Source organism: Haliotis rubra, unplaced genomic scaffold (assembly GCF_003918875.1).
Source record: "Haliotis rubra isolate DU_JTF1 unplaced genomic scaffold, ASM391887v1 Scf262, whole genome shotgun sequence".
Lineage (NCBI taxonomy): Eukaryota > Metazoa > Mollusca > Gastropoda > Lepetellida > Haliotidae > Haliotis > Haliotis rubra.
Genome location: NW_025766692.1, coordinates 448,251 through 472,856, shown reverse-complemented (window position 1 = coordinate 472,856; position 24,606 = coordinate 448,251). Strand labels below are relative to the sequence as shown.

Genomic DNA, 24,606 nt, shown 5'->3' with positions numbered 1-24,606 from the left:
ATTGTTGCCGCTTTAGCAAATTCTATATTGACACAGTTATTGTTAAGTAGCAATTATAAGACTGTGGAATTCCTCTTAACACAAGAATCGTCACGTTTATCACCTGTGTTAAAGATGTGTATATAGATGCGAATATTTAGATCGGGAACTTAAGAAATAACACCATGTAATCTGATACAGCCATGCATCACATTGTTAGACGTCATAAGCCCCCCGACAGACCGATCCTTGGAAATTATGACATGTGCTAAGTAGCCTGTTTTCGTCTTAAGGGATGGACATGTGCTTAGTGATGCTTTTTTGCAAACAGTTTTATGGAAATTATGACGATTTTAATCCGACATCCTCAAAGAGGCTCACATCCATGTAAAACATTGAGTGAGTGAGTTTAGTTTTACGCCGCTTTTAACCACGAAGCTACCCCTCCGCCCTAAAACATAAGATGTCTTGGTATAAGGAACTGTATATCCGAGTTCTGCAGGAGGAGTAAGTGAGATTTTACGCCGTTATTCGCAATTATCATCCAATATAACAATAGCGATGGGTTTCATACATTGTATTCATGTTTAGAATCGAACCCGAGCAAACGGTGTGACGAGCAAACGATTTAACCGGCTTCCCCAGATTGTTGTTTGGTTGTTTGTTGTTTAACGCCGCACTCATAAATATTCCAGCTAGATGGCGGCGGTCTGTAAACAATCGAGTCTGGACCAGACAAGCCAGTGATCAACAGCATGAGCATCAAGGTTTTGAAAGACATTGAGGAGTTTTGAAGCATGAGCATCGTTATACGCCATTGGGATACGATAACATTATCGACCAAGTCAGTGAGCCTGACCACCCGATCCCGTTAGTCACCTCTTATGACAAGCATGGGTTACTGAAGACCAATTCTAACCTGGGTCTTCAAGGGTGGTTACCCCAGATTAATTAGTATTGGTTTGCACAGTTGCGTAAATAATAAAGGGTTATATTTATCAATGTTTGAAGGAGCAGAGTGTTTTCCTTATAATACTAATAATACAAAAATGAGTGTATCTTGAAACTTGCAGTTGCCACAAATATTATATTTTTTCTATTATCATACCATGTTGTAGACGACGTAGTCAACAAAAACTTCAAAATACTTTCAGCATATTTCCTTTAATTAAGCATGCATCACGAAGTTAGTTTTTAATACACTGTCATGGAATGACTAGTTGTGACGTAAACAGTATCCGCAAACAATGCCCCGGATGGCTCAGCACATCATTTACATATTTATATTTATGACAATTCAACTCCCGGATCTTAAGTTACCACACGTTACCTGAGATGTTTATGTACAGATCCGGCAGTGAACAATTATCACTAGAAACCCTTTCTTCACTTGACATAATCCCTCCACTGGTTACACCTTTCATTTTAATTGTATTATTCGGCACAGCTCAAGCAGAAATACGGTTTCCCTAACTGAATAACGAACGTGGGGATTGCAATTTGAGAGATTCCCAGGAATCTGGTTAGGGACCGTTCATAATTATTATTATTATTATTATTTTTTTTATTTTATTTTTTTTATTTATTTGTGTGTGTGTGTGTGTGTGTGTGTGTGTGTGTGTGTGTGTGTGTGTGTGTGTGTGTGTGTGTGTGTGTGTGTGTGTGTGTGTGTGTGTGTGTGTGTGTGTGTGTGTGTGTGTGTGTGTGTGTGTGTGTGTGTGTGTGTGTGTGTGTGTGTGTGTGTGTGTAAATAGGGAGTTGGGGATGATGATTTTTGGGAATGGAGTGCCACCCTTTTTGTTCTGGGTAGGTAGGAGGGTCATCAATTGTGTACATATACATATTATAAAATAGCTTTAAAATTGGGGGGAGGGTCATTGATTTCGTACATGATATACACGGGGGGTCACTTACTTTGTGCATAAATTTTAGAGGGGGTCATTCACATTGAACATGCTTCTCCATAAAAATCATCATCACGACTGACCCCCCACGCCCCACGCCCCACCCCATAAATTATTCACAATCCTCTTTACATCTTTCATTTCAAGTTTATTATACTGCACAACCCACGCAGTAACACAGTCAACAATTTACTGTAGGCGTAGGTACTAAAAATAATTTAAGAGATTCCTTAGAAATCGTTTACTTGTTTGTCAATGGCGAAATACTTTTTCTGTCGTCAAATAGGAAGAGTCGTGTTAAAGAAAGACAGTTCCTCGCCCAAGACACGGGGGAGGGAGCTATATGGGGAAAGAGGTTAGCTGCTGTGGAAAGTTCACCGTCGTGTTGTGTACATGTACAAGCGTCTCGTTAGACGGGATGACGGATGTGCTGTAACCCCTCGGCGATGTAGTCAATAGTGACGTCATATCTAAAGTAGAACGCTCAGGTAAATTGTGCACGACTTCAACGTTCATATAGACTGATTCTTATGAGTTCACGATGGATTTTGGGTAAATTTGACTAAAGCGACTGTACAGGTACTTTAACTTTAATTGCTGGGGTAATAGTGAGTACTCAGGCAAATCTAATTCCTGCATTGTCTCGTACCTACAAGCCGAAGCACGTCACCTCTGTATGCCACGTAAATTAAATATAAATACTCACTTCACCTTGTCACCTGCGTAAGTCACCTGAACATGTAACTAAATGCATCCCTAAGCACGTCGCCCTATATCGTCACCTAAATGCATCCCTAAGCACGTCGCCCTATCACCTAAGCACGTCGCCCTATATCGTCACCTAAATGCATCCCTAAGCACGTCGCCCTATATCGTCACCTAAATGCATCCCTAAGCACGTCGCCCTATATCGTCACCTAAATGCATCCCTAAGCACGTCGCCCTATATCGTCACCTAAATGCATCCCTGAAGCACGTCGCTTTAGATCGTCACCTACGCACACCGTCTAAGCACGTCACCTCTGCATACTATCTAAGCATGTCACACCGAGCACGTCACCTAACGTCTTCAGCTAAGCACAAGGTCTGTGCATGTCACAGCAGCACGTCACTCCCCATACCAAATACACTAAGCACACAGCATCTAAGCACACATCGTCTAAGCACGCCATCTAAGCACACATTGTTTAAACACGTCATCTAAGCACACATCGTTTTAAGGACGCCATCTAAGCATCATCGTTTAAGCACATCATCTGAGCACACATTGTCTGGACACACCATCTGAGCTAAATCATGTGGGTGTGGCGTAAAACTAAACTCACTAACCCATTTAAGCACATCATCTGAGCACACGACGTATAATCACGACATCTAAGAACATCATCCAAGCACGTCATCTAAGCACATCATCCAAGCACGTCATCTAAGAACATCATCCAAGCACGTCATCTAAGCACATCATCCAAGCACATCATCTAAGAACATCATCCAAGCACGTCATCTAAGCACGTCATCCAAGCACGTCATCTAAGAACATCACCCAAGCACGTCATCTAAGCATATCATCCAAGCACGTCATCTAACCACATCATCCAAGCGTACGTCATCTAACCACATCATCCAAGCACGTCATCTAAGAACATCATCCATGCACGTCATCTAAGTACATCATCTAAGCACGTCATCTAAGAACATCATCCAAGCACGTCATCTAAGTACATCGTCCAAGCACGTCATCTAAGAACATCATCCAAGCACGTCATCTAAGTACATCGTCCAAGCACGTCATCTAAGCACATCATCCAAGTGTACGTCATCTAACCACGTCATCTAAGAACATCATCCAAGCACGTCATCTAAGAACATCATCCAAGCACGTCATCTAAGTCCATCGTCCAAGCACGTCATCTAAGCACATCATCCAAGCACGTCATTTAAGCACATCATCCAAGCACGTCATCTAAGTACATCGTCCAAGCACGTCATCTAAGCACATCATCCAAGCACGTCATCTAAGCACATCATTCAAGAACATCTCATCACAACCTAACTACGTTATAAAGCCTTGTCTGAGTAATTTACAAAGCTCATCCTGTCCATATTTAAATAACTGCTCCAGACAAACCTAACCTCCGCCAAAGTGAGTGAGTTTAGTTTTACGCCGCTTTTAGCAATAGTCCAGCAATGTCACGATGGGGGACACCAGAAATGGGCTTCACACATTGTACCCATGTGGGGTATCGAACCCAGGATCTTCGGCGTGACGAGTGAACGCTTTAGCCACTAGGCTACCCCACTGCCTGAAACCATTAATTGGTCCAAGCAGTTACAAACTAACATTAACGGCAGAGAATTACCAGTCTCGTATCTGGCGAAACAGATTTAATTGGGGTAAATAGCAAATAGTTTATATATCTCCATTACATCAATTTTTCAGATTCACTGTACGAAAACACAATAATTTGAAAAATCTTAACGATTGGCCAAAATCTTGATTTTCCACCCAAAACCAGTGTTTTTACTTATTAAAATTACACCGATGAGAGGTGTGTAACACTTTTGTTGCCACAGTAAAGGTGCAACAACGTTTAGCTGTTTTCAGAAACAACGAGATCTACACACTGCCTGGTTAAACACTATTCCAGAATAGGGGCGGTGGGATATCTTAGTGGTTAAAGCGTTCGCTCGTCACACCAAAAGACCCGTTCGATCCCCACATGGGTGCTTTGTGTGAAGCCCATTTCTGGTGTGCCCCGCCGTGATGTTGCAGGAATATTGCTCAAAGCGGTGTAAAACTAAACTCACTCACTCACTCTTCCAAATTGATCATGCTCACGTTATATATCCAGTCAACTGAATAAATACTCCCAATCAGTGATATTCAAGAATGTTTGGTATCAGTAGTGCTTGTATTACAGTTCAACCCGTGAAGGTCCGGGTTAGAATATTGACTTTCAGTAACCCATGCCTTCTCGAAAGAGGCGACTAAAGGGATTGGGTGGCCAGGCTCGTTGACACATGTCATCGTATCCCAATTGCGAAGATCGATCACTGGATTGTCTGGTCCAGACTCGATTATTTACAGACCGCCGCCATATAGCTGGAATATTGTTGTGCGGCGTAAAACTAAACTCACTCAGTCACTTAACACTACACTGAAGCAGTGAGTTAACCCACTATGACGTCAGACCACGTGATGTGAACTCTGCGAATTAACTATCGGTAGTTTCCGGAACACGAGTAGACTTTAACGATGTTTCACATGCTTCATAATTGATAACATTTCATATTTTTTCTGAATATCGTCTTTAAGTATCACGTGAAGTACGTAACAATACCATTCCCTTTCATTTATCCAGCAATCTTATACCTGTCATTTAGAACTTTAGAAGAATAAAGCAGCGCTTGAAATGGGCTTTCGATGGATACTATGAAGTAAATTTAATTTGTTTTAGAACTTAAGAGCAGCGAGAGGTTCAAGTGGCATCGGATTGTCTCAGTCCCTGAACCACATTATTTTTCCTACAGCCTATCCCCCCCTGCAATGCTAAAGCCCTAAATGAAGCAAGTCTAGATTTCCTCAGGTTCTGAATCTACCCTCTCACTGAGGCTCATTTTCAATTTAAATGAGATTTTTTGTTACTATCAAAATTATATACAGTATATGCAGAGACTAAGCGTTAGTCTGTTTGTGTGTGTAAGGATATACATGTATATGACAGGCATACCTCTTCACGGGAGTTAAATAATTATTACTGTTGTTATAGATAGTATATTTTATTTATTTCATTATTTTAATTTTAATCAACTCGCCGTTTTTATTTAATTGTCCCCTGTGTGGAGTTTCCACTTACAAATGATTGATGGTATGTCCAGTGGCGGTATTTATAGTGAAGTGGCAAGGGTTCACTTTAGGTCAGGCTTTGTCGTTTCTCACTGACGACAACCCACTGCAAGTCGTGTTTTGAGAAGGAATTCGCCATTTTCACTGATGAATCATGCATTATGACGTAGGTGTATTGTACTATTTAGATAATACACGCGGATGTGAATTATTCCAGTAAGGAGATATGAATTTACAGAGAAATCCTACTCCGGGTGGTATCGTACCCAAAGGTATAGTCTGAAGAAACTAATTGTCTGGATAAATGAATCACTGTTGTCCGAAAATATATTTTCGTGTTAAACAAGTTATCGCGATAAAGAAAAGTGAAAAGGAAATAAGAAGACATTTCTAATATTAATAATTTGTCCTTAACGTTACGCGTGAGTTGGTTGGTTTCTGGTCAATATCAATTTCGTCTTATCAATATTTAACCAAAGTCGTCGAGAACACACCAGAATTAGGTGCCACATTTTGATGTTGTTTAACTCCACACTCAACAATTTTACAGCTACATGGAGGCGGTCTGTAAATAATCGAATCTAGACCAGACAACCCCGTGATCACCATCATGAGCATTGTTCTACGCAATTGGGATACGATGACATGTGTCAAGCAAGTCAGCAAGCCTGTCCATCCGATCCCCTAAGTCACACTTATAATCGCGAACGTGTCTGTCGCTTTTCGCGTGTCCATTCCCAGTTTTATTATACGGAAAATAACCATTATCAAATCTTAAATCTTGTTATGCATTAATATACTGGAGACCATAAAGAACAACTATTCTTAGAGGTACCCAGTGTGTTATGCCCTGTTCCGCCTCCAACAAACAGACAAAGCTAGTTGAGTAGGGAATGGTGACAGTCGAAAGCCAAAGTTGTTTTTTCGTTGGACTGTCTAGCTAATTTGTGCGTGTGTTTTCGGAAAGGAGTGGAGCGTGTGCAGAGTTCACTAAATCTGTCACGTAATTTCAGTCCTGTTTTTTGAAAAAGCATCCATCATGCGTTTCATTGAGTACGTTTCTTTATTCGCTTCAGCGCTGATTTGCACTCACCTAACCCCATCCTCGATAATGCAGGGATTTAATCTCCATGGTAATTTATCAGCACATGCTTTCGCCCATGGATGTCCCGGAAAATTGCAGGTTGCCATTTTCAGGGGGAAAGGTTTGAAAGCATTGGTCAAAAAACTATTCTGTCGCTCGCCTCAACTCTCCCTTGTCTGTGTCTTGCTCTTGAATGCAGCGAATGGTCAATAAGATATATGCTTTGAGTGAGTGAGGTTTTGTTTCTGAAACAAACAAAAACCGGAAACTATTGATGCCTTAGGCACGTTTATGTTACAGAACTGTGCTTCTGAGAGCAGGGTGTTATTAAGGATGAAAATAGTAATGGAAGAAATGATATTAAAAGTTCCCAGTTTTATTATAAGCAGCAAATGTTAATTAAGACTAGCGATCTGAGAGACCAAGACCGCAGTTAACACTGACAAGGGTTGTTGATTAACAAACCATGAGAAACTAGACAACCTGAATAGGTAAGTAACTGTATAACCGTTATTACCAATGATAGCGAACACCACTGACAAAACAATCAACAAGATGCATTGACAGCCAGTTACAATTTTGTGACAAAATTTCATCTAGGAGTTAACTGAGCGCTGGACGGGGAGAATCTCGACCTTGGTTAGTCAGGGGACATGGGCAATGGACACCATAAAAAAAAACAGAACATGGACTGAACAGTGAATTCAAGACTTCTAGAGCATACGGGTGCCAAACCAAAAGAGTTAACAACAATAAATAGGTGCTGGACCTAATCTTAGCAAACCTGGGAAAACTGGTCATTACGGGTTGCCTTATCCCTTTAAATACTTACTGGGGAGATTTTCGACCTGATCACCCGGTAGCGGTAACTATGCCCGGTCATAGTTACCTTTGAGAGTGCCATGGTTTTCACTTCCGGCACACGGACGTCAGAGAAAGCAGCATGCACTACCCAGCTGGGTCCCCTAAATGCCCCAAGGTTTAAACAGCTTTGTGGTTTCTAAACTATGGAAAACACGAGCAGTACACTAACTGTTAAACCAACAGTGGAGATGCGGGTAACCATGGTGGTGTGTGGTCCTGTGCATTGAGCTCAGGTCACAAATCAGTTGACGTTAAGCAACGTAGGTCACAGGAATCATTGGGTGAGTGACCGTGTTTGGCAGCTTGACTCCTGAGAGTTTCTCAGACTTCAGTGAAGTCCTGAACCTTAGTGAAGCACACGAGGAACATGTGATCTCACCTTATAAAAAAATAGGCACGTGAGTTTGTTTAACGCTGATTCTGTTCACCCCGCAGTGAATGGGTATACGGTGTCATAGGTGAGGTGAGGTGAAATTGGGTTTAACGGCGTGCTTGAGAATATTTCGCTCATATGACGACGTGCATGCGTGTGTGTGTGTGTATGTGCGGCTGCTTGTACTAGCCCAGACTTAAGCGGGTTTTATAGTGCTAGCCCACTGAGATACCATGCCGCAGTGAAGCATGAATACCCCACTCAGACACATTATACTGACTCCGAGCCGACCAGTCCTTGTTGTACAAATTAATGCCGAGCGCCAGGCAGGGACCAACAAGTACCATATTTTAACGTCTTTTGGTATGACGCGGCCGGGGATCGAACCCGCGACCTTCCGCTCTCCGGGCGGACGCTCTAACCACTACACCACTGAGGCGGTCACGGTGTCATAAGATGGTCATATGGCTGTTAAACGTCTAGCGCCCAACAGAGAGTTTGTGTTAACCGGGATAATGTAATAATGTCTTAGCGCCTCTGAGCACCTTTCAGATGGATATTAGGCGCTCTACAAATGTATTGTATATAACTAAATAAAAAGCTGAATATAAGCTCCCCCAATGTACCAACTAAGATTTACAATCAGATATGTAAAATTCGTAAGGCGACAAGAATGACTATAAATACATGAGAAATATCGAGACAGAACTAGATAGTCTCCCCTGGTAATATTGACACAGAACTAGATGACCTCGCTACTGCCTGAAACTAATAGTCACTAAACCGTCTTTAATGCATGGATACGTTTACAGATATATATGAGATAACTTATATCGAAACAATGCATGTTGAAAGAATGCGATTAGAATCTACGTAAATTAACATGTAGGGACATCATTCCCTAATGATGTCCAGATTCCGAACTGTGCCGATGTGGGTTGAGCCTAGTCTGTCTCACAGTCCCTGAACCACATTAATTTCCGACCGTGCTAAAGCAAATAAAGTGATGCGCGGGTCTCCCTAGAATATAAATGGGCTGTCGTCAGTAGACCGAGAGGAACCTTGTTTTGCGATCCGGTGACAGTTGGAACACCGCCGCTACATCATCCGCGACATCATACAAGCCGGTGCGCGTGTCCAGGGAGTTCAACAGGTCAACAAATTACGGACCAGGTTTAGCCACATGGGCTAATCCCCTCAACACGGTTGATGATGACAAAGTTGAAGGTAGATAGGTAGACAAATGACCCAATCCGACCCCCACCTACATGCTACGCTTTGTTGTTGTCACGTGACCAGGAACAGATACTACTTACCCTAAGACTGCTGGCATGACTCATCCCGTATTTTTGTACCACGGAGACAATGATGGAACGCATATCTGACGTTTTCACTGCTTCCGCCAAACCCAAATAGATGTATGGGACATTGGGTTGACAAAAACACTACCTGGTGAAGAGATTGTGTGCATTTGATTTAAATATGTCACAGATTATAAATATGTAAATGACCTGTTAGATCCGGGTTAGAATTAATCACCAGCAACACATGCTTGTCGTTAGAGGCGCGCGACTAACGGAATCAGGTGGTCAGACTCGTTGACTCGGCTGACAGAAGTCCTCATTCCTTTTTGTATTAATCGATGCTCATGATGTTAATCACTGGATTTTCTTATCCAGACACAAACAAAAACAAATGAACAATGCCTTTTCTAAGTTCACAAGCTCACAGTTTCAAACAAAACCTTCACGACCATGTCTAGAGCTGTCCTGAAATGTAAAAGGGGCGTTGAGGTAGCTTTCAAAGGTTTGGTTTATTCTCATGAAGATCACAATAGTGACATAGAGAGAACAAATACAAATGTACAGATTTGTTTTATGGGAGCATACGTAGACCGGATTTCACATAATTTTTATTTTCAACAGTAGTGCTTTATGCGTACAATACATGAGGGATATAATTATCTAATGATGGATAGTTACAATAATAGTTTGGTAGAAATGAATTTTTTACTTTTCTTAAATATGAACAGTATAACATGAAGTGAAGTTCATCTCCTATTGTCTTCTTACATAATGTACATAATCTTTCTTCTTTACTAACTTTACACCATCTACCTGTTTCTATAGGGAGTTTATGGTTACAAGTTCTAATAAAGGTAAGCCAAATGCGTACGTTTAATGGAAAGTGTAATAGATAACTTTCAGGGTATGGAGATAACTTAAACATATTATAATAGCTAGTGGCCTTTAGTAGAATGTGATTTACATTCGTTCCAGTGTTGATAAAACTGGTTACATAATATAGACTTAAGGTTACTTTTAAGCCAAATCTTACTTGTACAACTTTGAGATATCCATACATAGTTTAAGCCAGAACATTCCAAAATTGTTTTAACTACATTGATAAGAGGTAAAAATATGTTTGGGTCATTCGATTTCATTGTAAACATGATCCGATATAAAATACTAGACAATGTGCCAGTTGATGAGATTAGTTTGCACCCATATGATATGATTCCAACCTTTATAAGTATATCTGTTGGATATCTTCCCAGTTCACCATATATCATATAATCTGGTGTTGATTGCTTAACTGTTAATATATATTTACAAAAAATTTAATGAACCCTTTCTAAAATAGTACTCTTCTCGAAGCCCCAGACGTTTCTTGTTTTTTTTTGTGTTTTTGTTTGTTTGGTTGGTTGTTTAATGCTGAATCCCAGATCTAGATATCCACTGTCGTGATTTGACTCATCCACTAACCCAGTGTTGGTCGATGTGACCTGTGTTAACGCCGTTTAAGAGCAGTGACATGTGCCCTTCACACCCGAAAAAGTTCAGCTGCCGACGGGCCCTGTGGGTCTACCCCGCGGGGTGACGTTTGTGTATTCAGTCTGACTGCTTTGTTGATTTATCTTTACATGTAAAATGTCGTTAATTGATTGATATTTTTTAATAGCAAGTCTGAACAACACTGCTAAAAAATTGTTTAGGTTGTTTTACCGACGACCAGAGTTTGCCAATTTATATATAAAAAAAAATTTCTATGGGGGAAATCTAGGAAACTGTTTGTAAATTGGTAATGTAAAAATTGACAAATTGTGGGTGTAAACGGGATCAGTCCCTGTTCTCAATAATGTTTCGGACATCATTTCGTTGCTTTCAGAATCTATTTTGAGATTTAAATGGATGTCAGTTATGTCGCTTACAACCAATCAGACACACCGTTTTTGTCACAAGATCTTTGCTGCAACAAATGACGTGTATATTTAAGATAAATGAAAAGATTCGAGGCGACAACAACACATATTTGTTAAATATAACACAATTTGTCGGTAGTTATAATGTGTGTAATGGCTTTGCATTTGTTTTGCTTCAGGACATCAGGTACGTTGTCAGTTATATCATACTGTGCATTCCTCCAAGCAAGAAAATGAGTGAAGTTAGTTTTACGCCGCTTCAAGCAATATTCCAGCAATATCACGGCGAGGGACACCAGAAATGGGCTTCACACATTGTACCTATGTGTGGAATCGAACCCGGACGCTTTAACCACTAGACTAGTCAACATCATCAGAACTACCAGTTGCCCTAGGACAACACCAATGAACATCATCAGAACTACCAGTTGCCCTAGGACAACACCAGTGTACATCATCCGAACTACCAGTTACCCTAGGACAACACCAATGAACATCATCAGAACTACCAGTTGCCCTAGGACAACACCAATGAACATCATCAGAACTACCAGTTGCCCTAGGACAACACCAGTCAACATCATCAGAACTACCAGTTGCCCTAGGACAACACCAGTCAACATCATCAGAACTACCAGTTGCCCTAGGACAACACCAATGAACATCATCAGAACTACCAGTTGCCCTAGGACAACACCAATGGACATCATCAGAACTACCAGTTGCCCTAGGAGAACACCAATGGACATCAGCAGAACTACCAGTTGCCCTAGGACAACACCAGTCAACATCATCAGAACTACCAGTTGCCCTAGGACAACACCAATGAACATCATCAGAACTACCAGTTGCCCTAGGACAACACCAGTCAACATCATCAGAACTACCAGTTGCCCTAGGACAACACCAATGAACATCATCAGAACTACCAGTTGCCCTAGGACAACACCAATGAACATCATCAGAACTACCAGTTGCCCTAGGACAACACCAGTCAACATCATCAGAACTACCAGTTGCCCTAGGACAACACCATGCAGCATCATCAGAGCTTCCGGGTGCCGAAGACACAGTACTAATGAGATCCGTTGGTACTGATGAAATCATGGTCCGTTGGTCTGATTTTTTTATCTGAGACACTCATCGGTTCAGAACTTTGGTTTATCGGCAACATCCACATAGTAAACATCTAGAACTGACGTGAGTTATGACCTTCCTGCAACTAAGGATGGTACGCCGTGATCTAGCCGAAATATTCGTTTCCTATTTGGATGATTTCTGGCTGTGAAAATGTTTTCATGAAACATCCCTTCCTTAAGATACACCCCCAAATGGCTATGTGACATCATCTTTGCAACAACCATTCAGTAACAAGGAACACCAAGCAAAGAATAGATTTATTTATTTATTGCTACCATATTTCATGAATTTTGTTTCACAAATAAAAAATTCAAATTGATAGTTGATTGTTTTCTGTATTGATACAATCACAACACTGAAGACATAAATCGATTCTCACTTTTGAATTGCCGAACATTTCAATATTCTCTTATATAATTGCTCTACAAAGTTCGATTTTTAAACGGACAGGTTTAAAAGAAATATCATCGTTGATGATATTTGGAGTTTAATTTTGTATCATAAAATGATTATCATTCAGAAAGTAGTTTTTATTAAATATTTATTTCTACGTGAGGCACTCAACAACAAAACAGGGAAGAAATCACTGACAAACAGGGTTCACAGGGATGTACACCAACTCGGCTTTCGTATGTTCCGAAAGTAATGGCACTTTGACCATTATAACAGTACTTGTAGTGGACTTCGCTATAAAGGACGGTTCGTTCATTCATGTCCTTAGAAAATAAAGTTTAACTCCAAATCCGTTTCGATGTCACACTAAGCTTATTACATGAGTTTTTTTAGATCCCGCTCGTCCGTGACAACCTCGCACGCGCGTTTTTCTGGATTAAAGAGTACCGGCGCATGGGTGACGTCACACTGGCCATTGTAGACAACTCGACCTTGTTCGCAGACAACGAAAAGGGGAGACCACTCTCGTCCGACCCACGGGTTCATGCCATCTTGGAGCCCGTTACAGCTTGGATGCCTCACGTTACATGGTATGCAGTGAGATAGCGGACACTGGTTTGCCTCGTATTCACCTGAAGGAATAAAAACGTTGCATATTTTGAAAATAATTCCATTAAAACAAATCTCTTAAATTGAAACTTCCAATTATCCCGAAAATGGTAAATGTTTAGCACTTATTCGCGGGGTTAGAAAACAAGTGGCTAAGTTGTCTCTGACGTAACAATTGCTGTTCAGAGTTGTGTCCCCTGGGCATGGGAAAACCCTATGATCGTGGGTTCGAATCTCTGTTCGTACCGATTCTGTTCCCAGGTTTGTCAGTATTATACTTGTGCTTGGGTGTCACCAAAGTGGTAAATGTTTGAGACCTGCATCACTTCGGGATTTCCTCCCACATTAAGCAGACACGTTGATATAACTGGAATACTGTTCGAATCGGCGTGAAACCGAATTCAATCACTCACTCACTGAATCTGCTTATTCAGGACATGGATCTTTTCAGCGTTGTCGCCAGCATATTTGCCATTGTGATGCAGTGCAATTACTATAGAACGGCGTATAATACCATCAGGAATAGAACAAAATAAACTATCAATATTTTCAAGTAAATTAGAATTGTTTGATACCTATGAAACAGAGGTTTGTTTGATAATTATGAAACGGACTTTTGTTTGATACCTATGAAAAAGAGGTTTGTTTGATACCTATGAAACATGTGTTCGTTTGATACCTATGAAACAAGTTTTTGTTTGATACCTATGAAAAAGAGGTTTGTTTGATACCTATGAAACGTGTTTGTTTGATACCTATGAAACAAGTTTTTGTTTGATACCTATGAAAAAGAGGTTTGTTTGATACCTATGAAACATGTGTTTGTTTGATACCTATGAAAAAGAGGTTTGTTTAATATCTCCAATGCCTTGGACAACAATCATAGGTTGCCGCCAGTTACACCGCAGGGGTATCATGGTGTCATTAAATATTCAGTTACGTAAACTGACGTTCATACGAAAGTACACACCTGATTCTTTGGTAAAATATTTTCTTTAAAACGGCACTAATATTTAAAAAGTTTTTGATTCTGCCTTGTCACAAACATTGTGCAAGTGTTTCCAAAACACCACAGACATAGAACCCAATTACAACATTGCTAACAAAATATTTATGGTTTTAATGAGAATAGTCCCAAAACACCAGGTGTATACTTTCTTATGTACGTCAGTATATTTTCAAAGTAAATAAATGTTTATGCTTACAAGGGTCTTTGACCTCTTTCCTTTGTCCACATTTCACTTGCGAGTAGTGTTCGCACCTGTTGGTTTCGTCGTTATACAACATCGGGTATTCACACTCCTTAACGTACGGATCTGCGGTGAGCGTGGAGTCATGTGACAAGCAGTCATAGTACTGTGCACAGTTATCTCCCTTGGCTGCTCGCTCCACGCTTTGACCGCTGCACGGGTTCAAATTCTCCAGCTGAGATTTTATGGAACCTTTAGAAAGGAAAATAATTGAACATCTCATTGGTTGCATAAGTAATATGTAATCAATTCAGTTTAACAAGTTGATTGAATATGAGAAATGATAACGAGTGTAGGCTACTGTAGAATTAATCAGCCTTGGGATGACTCCTCCTGGATGAAGGTCATCTAAGCTATTTCCCATCCTTTCATTCCTATCATCATTCGATGCGAGGTGGTGCTCATTGATTGATTCTTGTACATGTAACATTTATTTCAGGCAGCAAAACATTCATTATTATTAACATAGATTGACCCCGATATATCTCCAAATTATTTTCAATCGTGAATTAAAAATGAAGTTCCCCTACTTTTTTAGAGAAAGTATATAGCATAACGGAACGTGGCTTCATACATAACTAAAATCATATGAATCAAATATTTGTATGATTGAGTGAGCATGTAGATTACAATCTACCACGTTATACGGGCATGTGAAAGGTTTGTAGGCAAACAGAGATAGACTCTGGCCACAGATAATGCACAACCTTTATTCACAACATTTTCATATTAAATGTCCGAACACAATTTATCAGTGCTTTAATCTACTTACATTTGTCCCATTCAGATCCAGCTCGAACACAAGTTCTGGTTGTAGGGTCCCACACATTAGCTCCACAGTTGAAGTTGAATTTCTGTCCATTAAAACACAGATAGAACTTTGAGCAGTCCCGGGGGTCCGCCTTCCAGACTTGCCCCCCTTGTTTCAGATCGCAGGATACATCTCCTGATACTACGACTCCAAACAGCGCAATGCAGGCCACAAACAATACCGCCATTGTTCAATAACTGACGTAGAACCACAAACTTTGGCTAAATTCCGCTCACCTGCCTATGGAATAACGGGTCTGTATATTCCGGTCGGGTTATATGTACCCGTATTCCACCTACGCGTATTTTAAAAGAACTGGCACCACCCGTGACGTCACTGACGAAGATGAAAGAGAGACCAGATAACGCCATGACCTTGATGTCAATGGGGCGGTGTTTTACGCCACCCCGGCACCCCGACTTCCTTAATCACGTTGTTATCTCGTCTTGTCTCGTACCTCTGACAATGATTAAAATCTCAAGTGATATGTCACTCTAGAACAAACCCCCTGGAACATTCTAACCTGCTGTAGCAATTTTGTTAAAACGTGTCATCTTCAGAGGAAGGGCAAGTATAATTTGCAGAGGACATTTGATTCATTTTAAGTATCATATTATAGCAAAACTCCTTTTCGATTGTGATCTTACTCTTTACTGAATTTAGACAACTACGTTCTTCATTTTGGATCAGTAACTGAAAGACACAGTATTTGAAATACATACACGCAAAGGGTAGTCAATTGGTCGACGGATATTTGGCCCCTTCAACATACACCCACCTAAACATCCACTACCCATCCACCCCAAACTGAATATCAAAATTGGTGTCGTATTATCATATTTTACGTTGATTACATACATAATATAATACAATGCAATATAATATAATATCTAAACTAAGGGTGTAACGATGCATCGAACTATCGATTGATCGCGATTGTGAGCCCCCGATAGTACTTTATCGATAGGTGTATGAAATGACGATCCAATGCATCGATAGTTGCATCAACTATCGATACTATCGCTTTAATTTGTTTTATAAATAACGGTAACTTGAAAACATGTTCTGTCCTACAGTCCTACCCCCGATTGGGATTAATCTCTATTTGCTATAAGCGACAGCATTTTGCAGTGATATAAGGGGGATGTAGAGTTATCCCCCTTACCAAAATGGCAGCTCAAGCAGACAGCGGGGATTTTGCGAATTTTGAAATCGTAAACAATACGTCAGCTAAGTCAGCTCTATGGGAACACTTTGGGTTTGTAAAAACAGATAAAGTGGACAAGAAGCGAGTTGCATGTCGGAAGTGCAAGCTGATATTGAAGTATTGTGGAAATACAATCAATTTGACTGATCATGTGCGTCGGAGGCACGGTCTTGATGCGCTTGCCCCAACCAAGAGACAAACAACCCTGACAGTGCTAAATGACAACACTACTCTACTTTCGTCGTCAAAACGAGCAAGAGACATTTCGGCAGCCATTCTTGATTTTTTTGTGAAAGATTTGCGGCCATTCAGTGTTGTCCAAAATGATGGGTTTAGGAACATGTTGGGAGTTTTGGAACCACATTAACAATCCCCTCGCGACAGTATTTCTCAGATTTTGCCTTGCCCATGTTGTATGAGACTGTTAAAACTGAGGTCAGGAATGACCTTTCCTGTGCTGAGAATGTTTCACTCACAACTGATGGATGGACTAGCAGACTCTTAAATCTGCACTTGTAGAACAGACTCTTGTTTCTAAAGAAGAATTGGAAACAAAGATAAAAAATGAACTATTATCTGCCTTCATCACACTATTTGAGTAAAATAAGAGTTAATGTGAAATGTTGCAATTTGCCAATTATGTTAACCTATCTTTCAACTTGAGTCACCAACTTATCTGCTGACAGATTTATTTGTGAGATTTCTTGATACTTTCATAGTGACAACAGATTATTGTCTTCTTTAAATCTGTTGAGTCTGTTGACTGTTCAGTGCATTGGATATATTTCTTCATCTTCATGTTGTCAAAACTAAAACATATCTACCTGTGAACTGTTTAATTTTCAACCTTTTCACACAGTAAGTGTTTTCATTTGAAACTGAAAGGTGACCATTTATCAAAAAATGTGACAGAGCCAGTATTTATTCTTTATTTTGTATGTTATTTTACATACAAAGTTGTAGGGATGAAAGAGTCTGCAAACCACAGTTTTGTAATAAATAGTATTAAATCCTGTGTGAATGTGTTGGCTTGTTGTGGAATGTTTTAATACTAACTCATGTTCATGAAGAAGTCGATCATGACAACTTGACAAATACTGACCTGAAGTTATAATGAATAAACAACTGAACACATTTTATGGTTTAAGTAGTTTTATGTAAAAGAAGTTGGTAGAAAATGGCAATATATCTGAAATTTGAATTTTGTCTGAACTATCCCAATAGTTATCGCAATAGTAGCGTGCAATAGACTATCGACATCGCAATAGTAGCGTGCAATAGACTATCGACATCGCAATAGTCGTGCATCGACATCGCAATAGTAGCGTGCAATAGACTTTCGACATCGCAATAGTAGCTTGCAATAGACTATCGACATCGCAATAGTAGCTTACAATAGACTATCGACATCGCAATAGTAGCATGCAATAGACTATCGACATCGCAATAGTAGCGTGCAATAGACTATCGACATCGCAATAGTAGCTTGCAATAGACTATCGACATCGCAATAGTAGCATGCAATAGTCTATCGATATCTCAATAGTTCCTTAGACCTCAATAGTCACCCCTAATTTACACCCACCAGCGACCTCAACGCCTCACGTTCCTCATTAATGTAGCCGAGTCAGTCGATGGTGACGCCCTACATACAAACTGATGTACAAAAGAAAGTACACGCCAGCCTAGTACTATCGAATATTTTCAAACGCAGCTAACGTGAATATGTTGAAAAGCATCTTCATTGCGACTTACAAGCCCCAAAGCTGCTGATGTTGAAGACGTCACTGAGAACATCCAGTTGCGCAGATGGAGACTGTGCAGGTGACAGTCGTCACTCTCGGTCTTCCAGTTCTGTGACCATCAGATGTCTGGCCAGTTTGGTTGACACGTCTTATTAGTCTGAGGATCGTCTGTCTGCCTTACACAGCCCAACGTTCAGTCAACACGGCTGTTCGAAGCCTTCACCTGTTACACTCCAGTGGCTCGTCCTCGATCCGATGCTTATGGTCTTGTCATTTTGATGTGTGCCTTTAACATGTAGAGGCGCTGGGGATACGAACCAGTCATATTTGATATATACGTTTGTGTTTGTCGTTTCAACTTAAGATGCGAAAGGTCACGCCGAAGACCCCGGTTCGAATCCCCACATGGGCATAATGTGTGAAGCCCATTTCTGGTGTCCCCCGCCGTGATGTTGCTGGAATATTGCTAAAAACGGCGTAAAACCAAACTCAGTCAGTCAGTCAGTCAGTCAGATGCGAAAGGCTATTAATAGCTCACTCCTGTCGTCCAGTTATATAGGCAAGACGTTAGTCAGTTGTTTCTTTGTTTACCCAAGTTCATTCCAAGCAGAGGCAATAGTGTAGCCTAGTTGTTAAAGCGTTCGCTCGTTACGCCGAAGACCCGGGTTCGATTCCCCACATGGGTACAATGTGTGAAGCCCATCTCTGGTGTCCCCTACCGTGATATTGCTGGAATATTGCTAAAAGCGGCGTAAAACTTAACTCATTCACTCACTTTAACATGTATACCACTAACAATCTCAATCGACCGTTCCTGTTGGCGCATATCATGCAGGTGCGATTCAACAAATATAATGGTATCCCATGCGCCGCGCAATATATGCTATCAAAACAGTTTTCAAAGCATTTACGTTTAATCCCATCCTCTAACTACACCATATGCAAATGAATTTCGATAACTTCTCAAAATAGGTTTTTAAGTATAGCATTTACACAGATATATCAATATTTGATTTTCCATATATACTCCTCACAAAAAATTAAGTAACAAGTATTTTCAGTGTAATATCTTTATCAATCTCGACAGCGATTTTTGCCGGCATGTTGCTGAAAGGGAAATATTCAGAGATATACTGTAAACGTACTAACCTTTCGCGGAATTGACAGAGACTACATCGCGCGGTCAATTATTCGCGCAATCAGTATTTGCCAGCTGTCTCTGCCACTAGCAGTGAAAACAAACTGATCTGATAACATTGATAACATCCCCAGAACACAACCACCCTCAGAAACAACATGCAAAATGTGTGGCATGAAGGTGCTCCACATTTCACACATGCAGTCTGATCGGTTAAAACCTACATGTAATCATTCCCCTGGTACAACAAGCGGTGGATGATAATGCCCGAGAAAGAGTTTTTAATCATGTTGTTTAGATCAACAACATCACACATATAGACTGGCCTGCAAGGTCACCTGATCTTAATCCCACTGAATATGCTTGAGACATTATTGGAAGTCGTGTTTACACTCTCCATGTTCACCCCCAGACTCTGGATGAACTTGAACAGGTGTTACAGAGAGAAGGGCAGAACATTCCACAACAACAACTTTAAAGGCTCATTTGGTCAAAGACGTGTTGAAGCTTGCATTCCTGCTCATGATGGCCATACGCGTTACTGAACACTGCTTCACTGTCCCAAAACTGACTTGAACTTGAATGTTAACATTTTGCTCCATCAATGCAGCACATTTTGCACGACTGTTTCACGGGTACATGCTTTTGATGATTTGTTAGTCTATTATTGCTCAATACCATTTCATTTCATTTTGTTAATCGTGTGTACATATGTTTCACCTTTCTATTGCATCATTCCATGATTTGCAATTTCAATAAATGAAAATGTAATGAGACTAAAAATTTGTGTTGCTTAACTTTTTGTGAGGAGTATATAGTTCATATTGGGATTGTTTTAGCTCCACATTTTGTCACCCATGAAGGTCGGGGTTAGAATGAACCTTCAGTAACCCATGCTTGCCATACGAGGCGACTAACGGGATCGGGTGGTCAGGCTCGCTGGCTTGGTTGACATATGTCATCGGTTCCCAATTGCGCAGATCGATGCTCATGCTGTTGATCACTGGATTGTCTGGTCCAGACTCGATTATTTACAGACAGCCGCCATGTGGCTGGAATATTGCTGAGTGCGGCTTTAAACAACAATCAAACCAATATGTAAGAATGTATTGCGTTGTACATCCGGTCGCTTGTTGCCTACCAACGCTCGAGCCAGTTTGAGTTGGATCAACATGATACAGTACCTGTCTTTCCTAAATACATAGATTAAACTGTCAATGGTGGGTGTTTGCTTTAAAATGTTTATGTTTGAGTTTGTGGTTTCCATGTTTTACAATCTGGGCTCAACAAATAACCTGGTCACAATCACTGTTGACCTAAGCACCGTCTTGTGGTTAGAATGTATGTCAATATCTAACAAAACCTCAACAAAATCAGGTGTGGGTATTGACATATCAAAATTAGCCTGACTTAACATTCGTTTTCGAAAGCCGAAATAATAAAATATTATGCAAACGAAAATATAGACCGCCCATATAGGCTCGGGGATTTGTTTAAACAAGCTATGTAGTGGTTCAGAAGAAACTATTTTTGACGTGTGTTTTGAAATGTGTATATTTAGGCTGGCCGTTGCGGTTACATCAAAGAAACATTAATGTCACGTGACTTAACATATTCCCGTCTCTGCGATACGGAGAGTTACTTCCACTTTGGGAGCGGTTATTTAATATTAAGGGACCTAGATTTGTGCTAGACTTTTTTCTCTGAGAGGAAGGGGCAGTTGTCTATCTTACACAGTTTGTTGTTGTGAAATCTGATTTGAATGTTTTTGCATTACAGTGCAGGAACAAACAAAAAATAAAATGGAAGCGACAATACCCTTTACACATCCACAAGAGTGAGTGAGTGAGTTTAGGTTTACGTCGCTTTTAGCAGTATTAAAGCAATATCACGGCGGGGGACATCAGGAATGGCCTTCACATATTGTACCCATGTAGGGAATCGAACCCGGGCATTCGGCGTGACGAGCGAACGCTTTAACCACTAGGATACTCCACCGCCACACATCCACAAGAAGTCTCTGCCACGTCAATTTTGAATATATCAAATATATCATGCGTTTATGAATCACTATTAAATGTTACCAGGTGTTCGCGTATATGGTCCCAACGGTGGTGCCTTCATAAACACACGCAAAGGCTTGTCAATTGTTCAAAGAATTTGTGTCCCCTTCAACATACACCCACCTAACTATCAACTACCCACCAACCCAAACCGATATATATATTTATCATATATTTTCATTCACATTCATAATTCAACAATATACATTTTATGCTTATTGATCAAACAGTTCCATCGTTCATGAACTCTAACTAAGTGGAGGCATGGGTGGCCCAATGGACAGAAGCGCTGTCGCTATCTGCAATATTCTAACTATATGGCGGCGGTCTGTAAATGCTCGAGTCTGGACCAGGCAATCCAGTGATCACAGCATGAGCATCGATCTACGCAGTTGGAATACGAAGACATGTGTCAACCAAGTCAGCAAACCTAACCACCCAGTTCTGTTAGTCGCCTCTGACGACAAGCATGGGTTGCTGAAGATCAGTTCTAACACGGATCTTGAATGAGTACATGACACATGGATTTGACAAATATTTACAAACGTCACTTTGCTGGCTTGTTGTGAGATACTCATTGAAATTATGCATATCAAATCGTCTATGATACCTGTTGCAAATATATCACCATTGTATATATCATTTTTATTTCTTTTAATGAATGAGTGAGTTTGGTTTTATGTCGCTTTTAGCAATATTGCAGCAATATCATTTCGGGGGACACCAGAAATGGGCTTCACATTGTACCCATGTGGGGAATCGAACCCGGGTCTTCGGCGTGACGATCGAACGCTTTAACTACTAGGCTACCCCACCGCCCCCAATTAATGTGTGTCTTTTTCCAGCCCGTCTATAGTTTCGTATTATATGTATACCAACATTATAAAGAAAAATCCATTTATCCTTCACACCCAACCCATATCAACATCCAAACCCACATCCACTCCCACGCCCACATCTGCACTCACTCCTTCCAGCTGACCAAAGAATAGTCATTAATTATTTGCTGGAAGTATGTTTCATACCACTATTGTCTACGATACGCTCACATATTTAATTCGCCCGAGGTGGGAATCGAAGCGCACCCTATGACGTCAAACCTCAGGTGCACCCTAGTTGCTATTTCAGGGTTATAATAATCTCTATATTGTACAGATGGTAAACTAATACTCTCTCCAGCTACTCGACATCTCCGTGCATATCTCCTTCTCCGTGGAACTATGTTACCGGGCGGTAGATACTATTTGGAAAGCGTGATGTGTCTGTGTGCTCTCCCGGCTACCTTTGATCGGGCGTATCCCTACGCCCATCCCCAAGACGGGCGGGTTATTATGGGAAGGGGCGTGTTGAAAGAAGATTGTGTGATGCTGTTGACGATTTCAAGAAATGTTAATGAATCTGGGCGAAGATGTGTATGAAACTCCGAGGACTAAAAGTGCTGATCCATTTAGGTACGCGTGCACTCGGGCACGTATATTTGTATAACAAACAAAAAGACAGTGAACATGAATATGGTTATGGTTATTTCAATGGAATATTGTGTTCGGTCTTCACTACAGATAATATCTACCAAAATACCCATGATCTCTCACTGGTGACGTGTTCCTGGGGCAGCCATTTTAAATTTTTAATGGGCAGCTTATGGGGTATGTGGATAAAGGCAATAGGCAGTTCAAGCTCAAATGTCCAACGACCATTTCCGAAATTTGGAGAAAATAGAAAACTAGCCACTGTGTGCATATATGCAGCAAAGAGACGACTTAATGATATTACTGGTATTATTTTAAGATTACACCCTTCCTCTTTGAAAAGTGTGTTGTTTTTTTAAGTAAATGGTTTTTGTATAAACATGTCGTATGTTCCAGATCATTCACTCATCCACTCGACCACTCACTCACTCACTCGCTTCACTCTCTCAAACTCCTAAATTTCACACTCACTCACTCCAACAGGCTCGGGGCGGTGGGGTAACCTAATGGTTAAAGCGTTGGCTCGTCACGCCGAAGACCCGGGTTCGAATCTTCACATGGGTACAATGTGTGAAGCCCATTTCTGGTGTCCCCCGCCGTGATGTTGCTGGAATATTGCTAAAAGCGGCGTAAAACCAAACTCAGTCAGTCAGTCCAACAGGCTCTTTCTTCCGTTATTTTCTCTCTCTCACAAACACACGTACACACACACACTTTCACTCCGATATTCTCACACTCACTCATATCACTCCAACAGGCTCTTTCTTCCGTTATTTTCTCACTCACTCACACTCTCTCTCTCTCTCTCACATACACACACACACTTTCACTCCGATATTCTCACATTCACTCCAACAGGCTCTTTTTTCCGTTATTTTCACACTAACCCACACACACACACTTTCACTCCGATGTTCTCACACTCACTCGCGCCAGCAGGCTCTATCTTCCGTTATTTTCACTCTCACCCACACACTCACACACTTTCACTCCGATATTCTCACACTCACTCGCGCCAGCAGGCTCTATCTTCCGTTATTTTCACTCTCACCCAAACACTCACACGCTTTCACTCCGATATTCTCACATTCACTCCAACAGGCTCTTTCTTCCGTTATTTTCACACTAACCCCCCCACACACACTTTCACTCCGATGTTCTCACACTCACTCGCGCCAGCAGGCTCTATCTTCCGTTATTTTCACTCTCACCCACACACTCACACACTTTCACTCCGATATTTTCACACTCACTCGCGCCAGCAGGCTCTATCTTCAGTTATTTTCACTCTCACCCACACACACACACTTTCACTCCGATGTTCTCACACTCACTCGCGCCAGCAGGCTCTATCTTCCGTTATTTTCACTCTCACCCACACACTCACGCACTTTCACTCCAATATTCTCACACTCACTCGCGCCAGCAGGCTCTATCTTCAGTTATTTTCACTCTCACCCACACACACACACACTTTCACTCCGATATTCTCACACTCACTCACGCCAGCAGGCTCTTTCTTCCGTTA

At 40.9% G+C, this 24,606-nt stretch overlaps 1 protein-coding gene across 1 annotated transcript; it reads right to left on the bottom strand.

Moving 5' to 3' along the window:
- Positions 1–12,635: 12,635 nt before the first annotated feature.
- On the bottom strand, positions 12,636–15,643 carry LOC124280234. Its single transcript, XM_046716138.1, has 3 exons — positions 15,418–15,643; positions 14,601–14,837; positions 12,636–13,418 (listed from the first exon to the last, which is right to left on the bottom strand). Exons 1-3 carry the CDS (start codon positions 15,641–15,643, stop codon positions 13,162–13,164), a joined length of 720 nt encoding a protein of 239 aa, XP_046572094.1. The 3' UTR covers positions 12,636–13,161.
- Between the last annotated feature and the right edge of the window lie 8,963 nt (positions 15,644–24,606).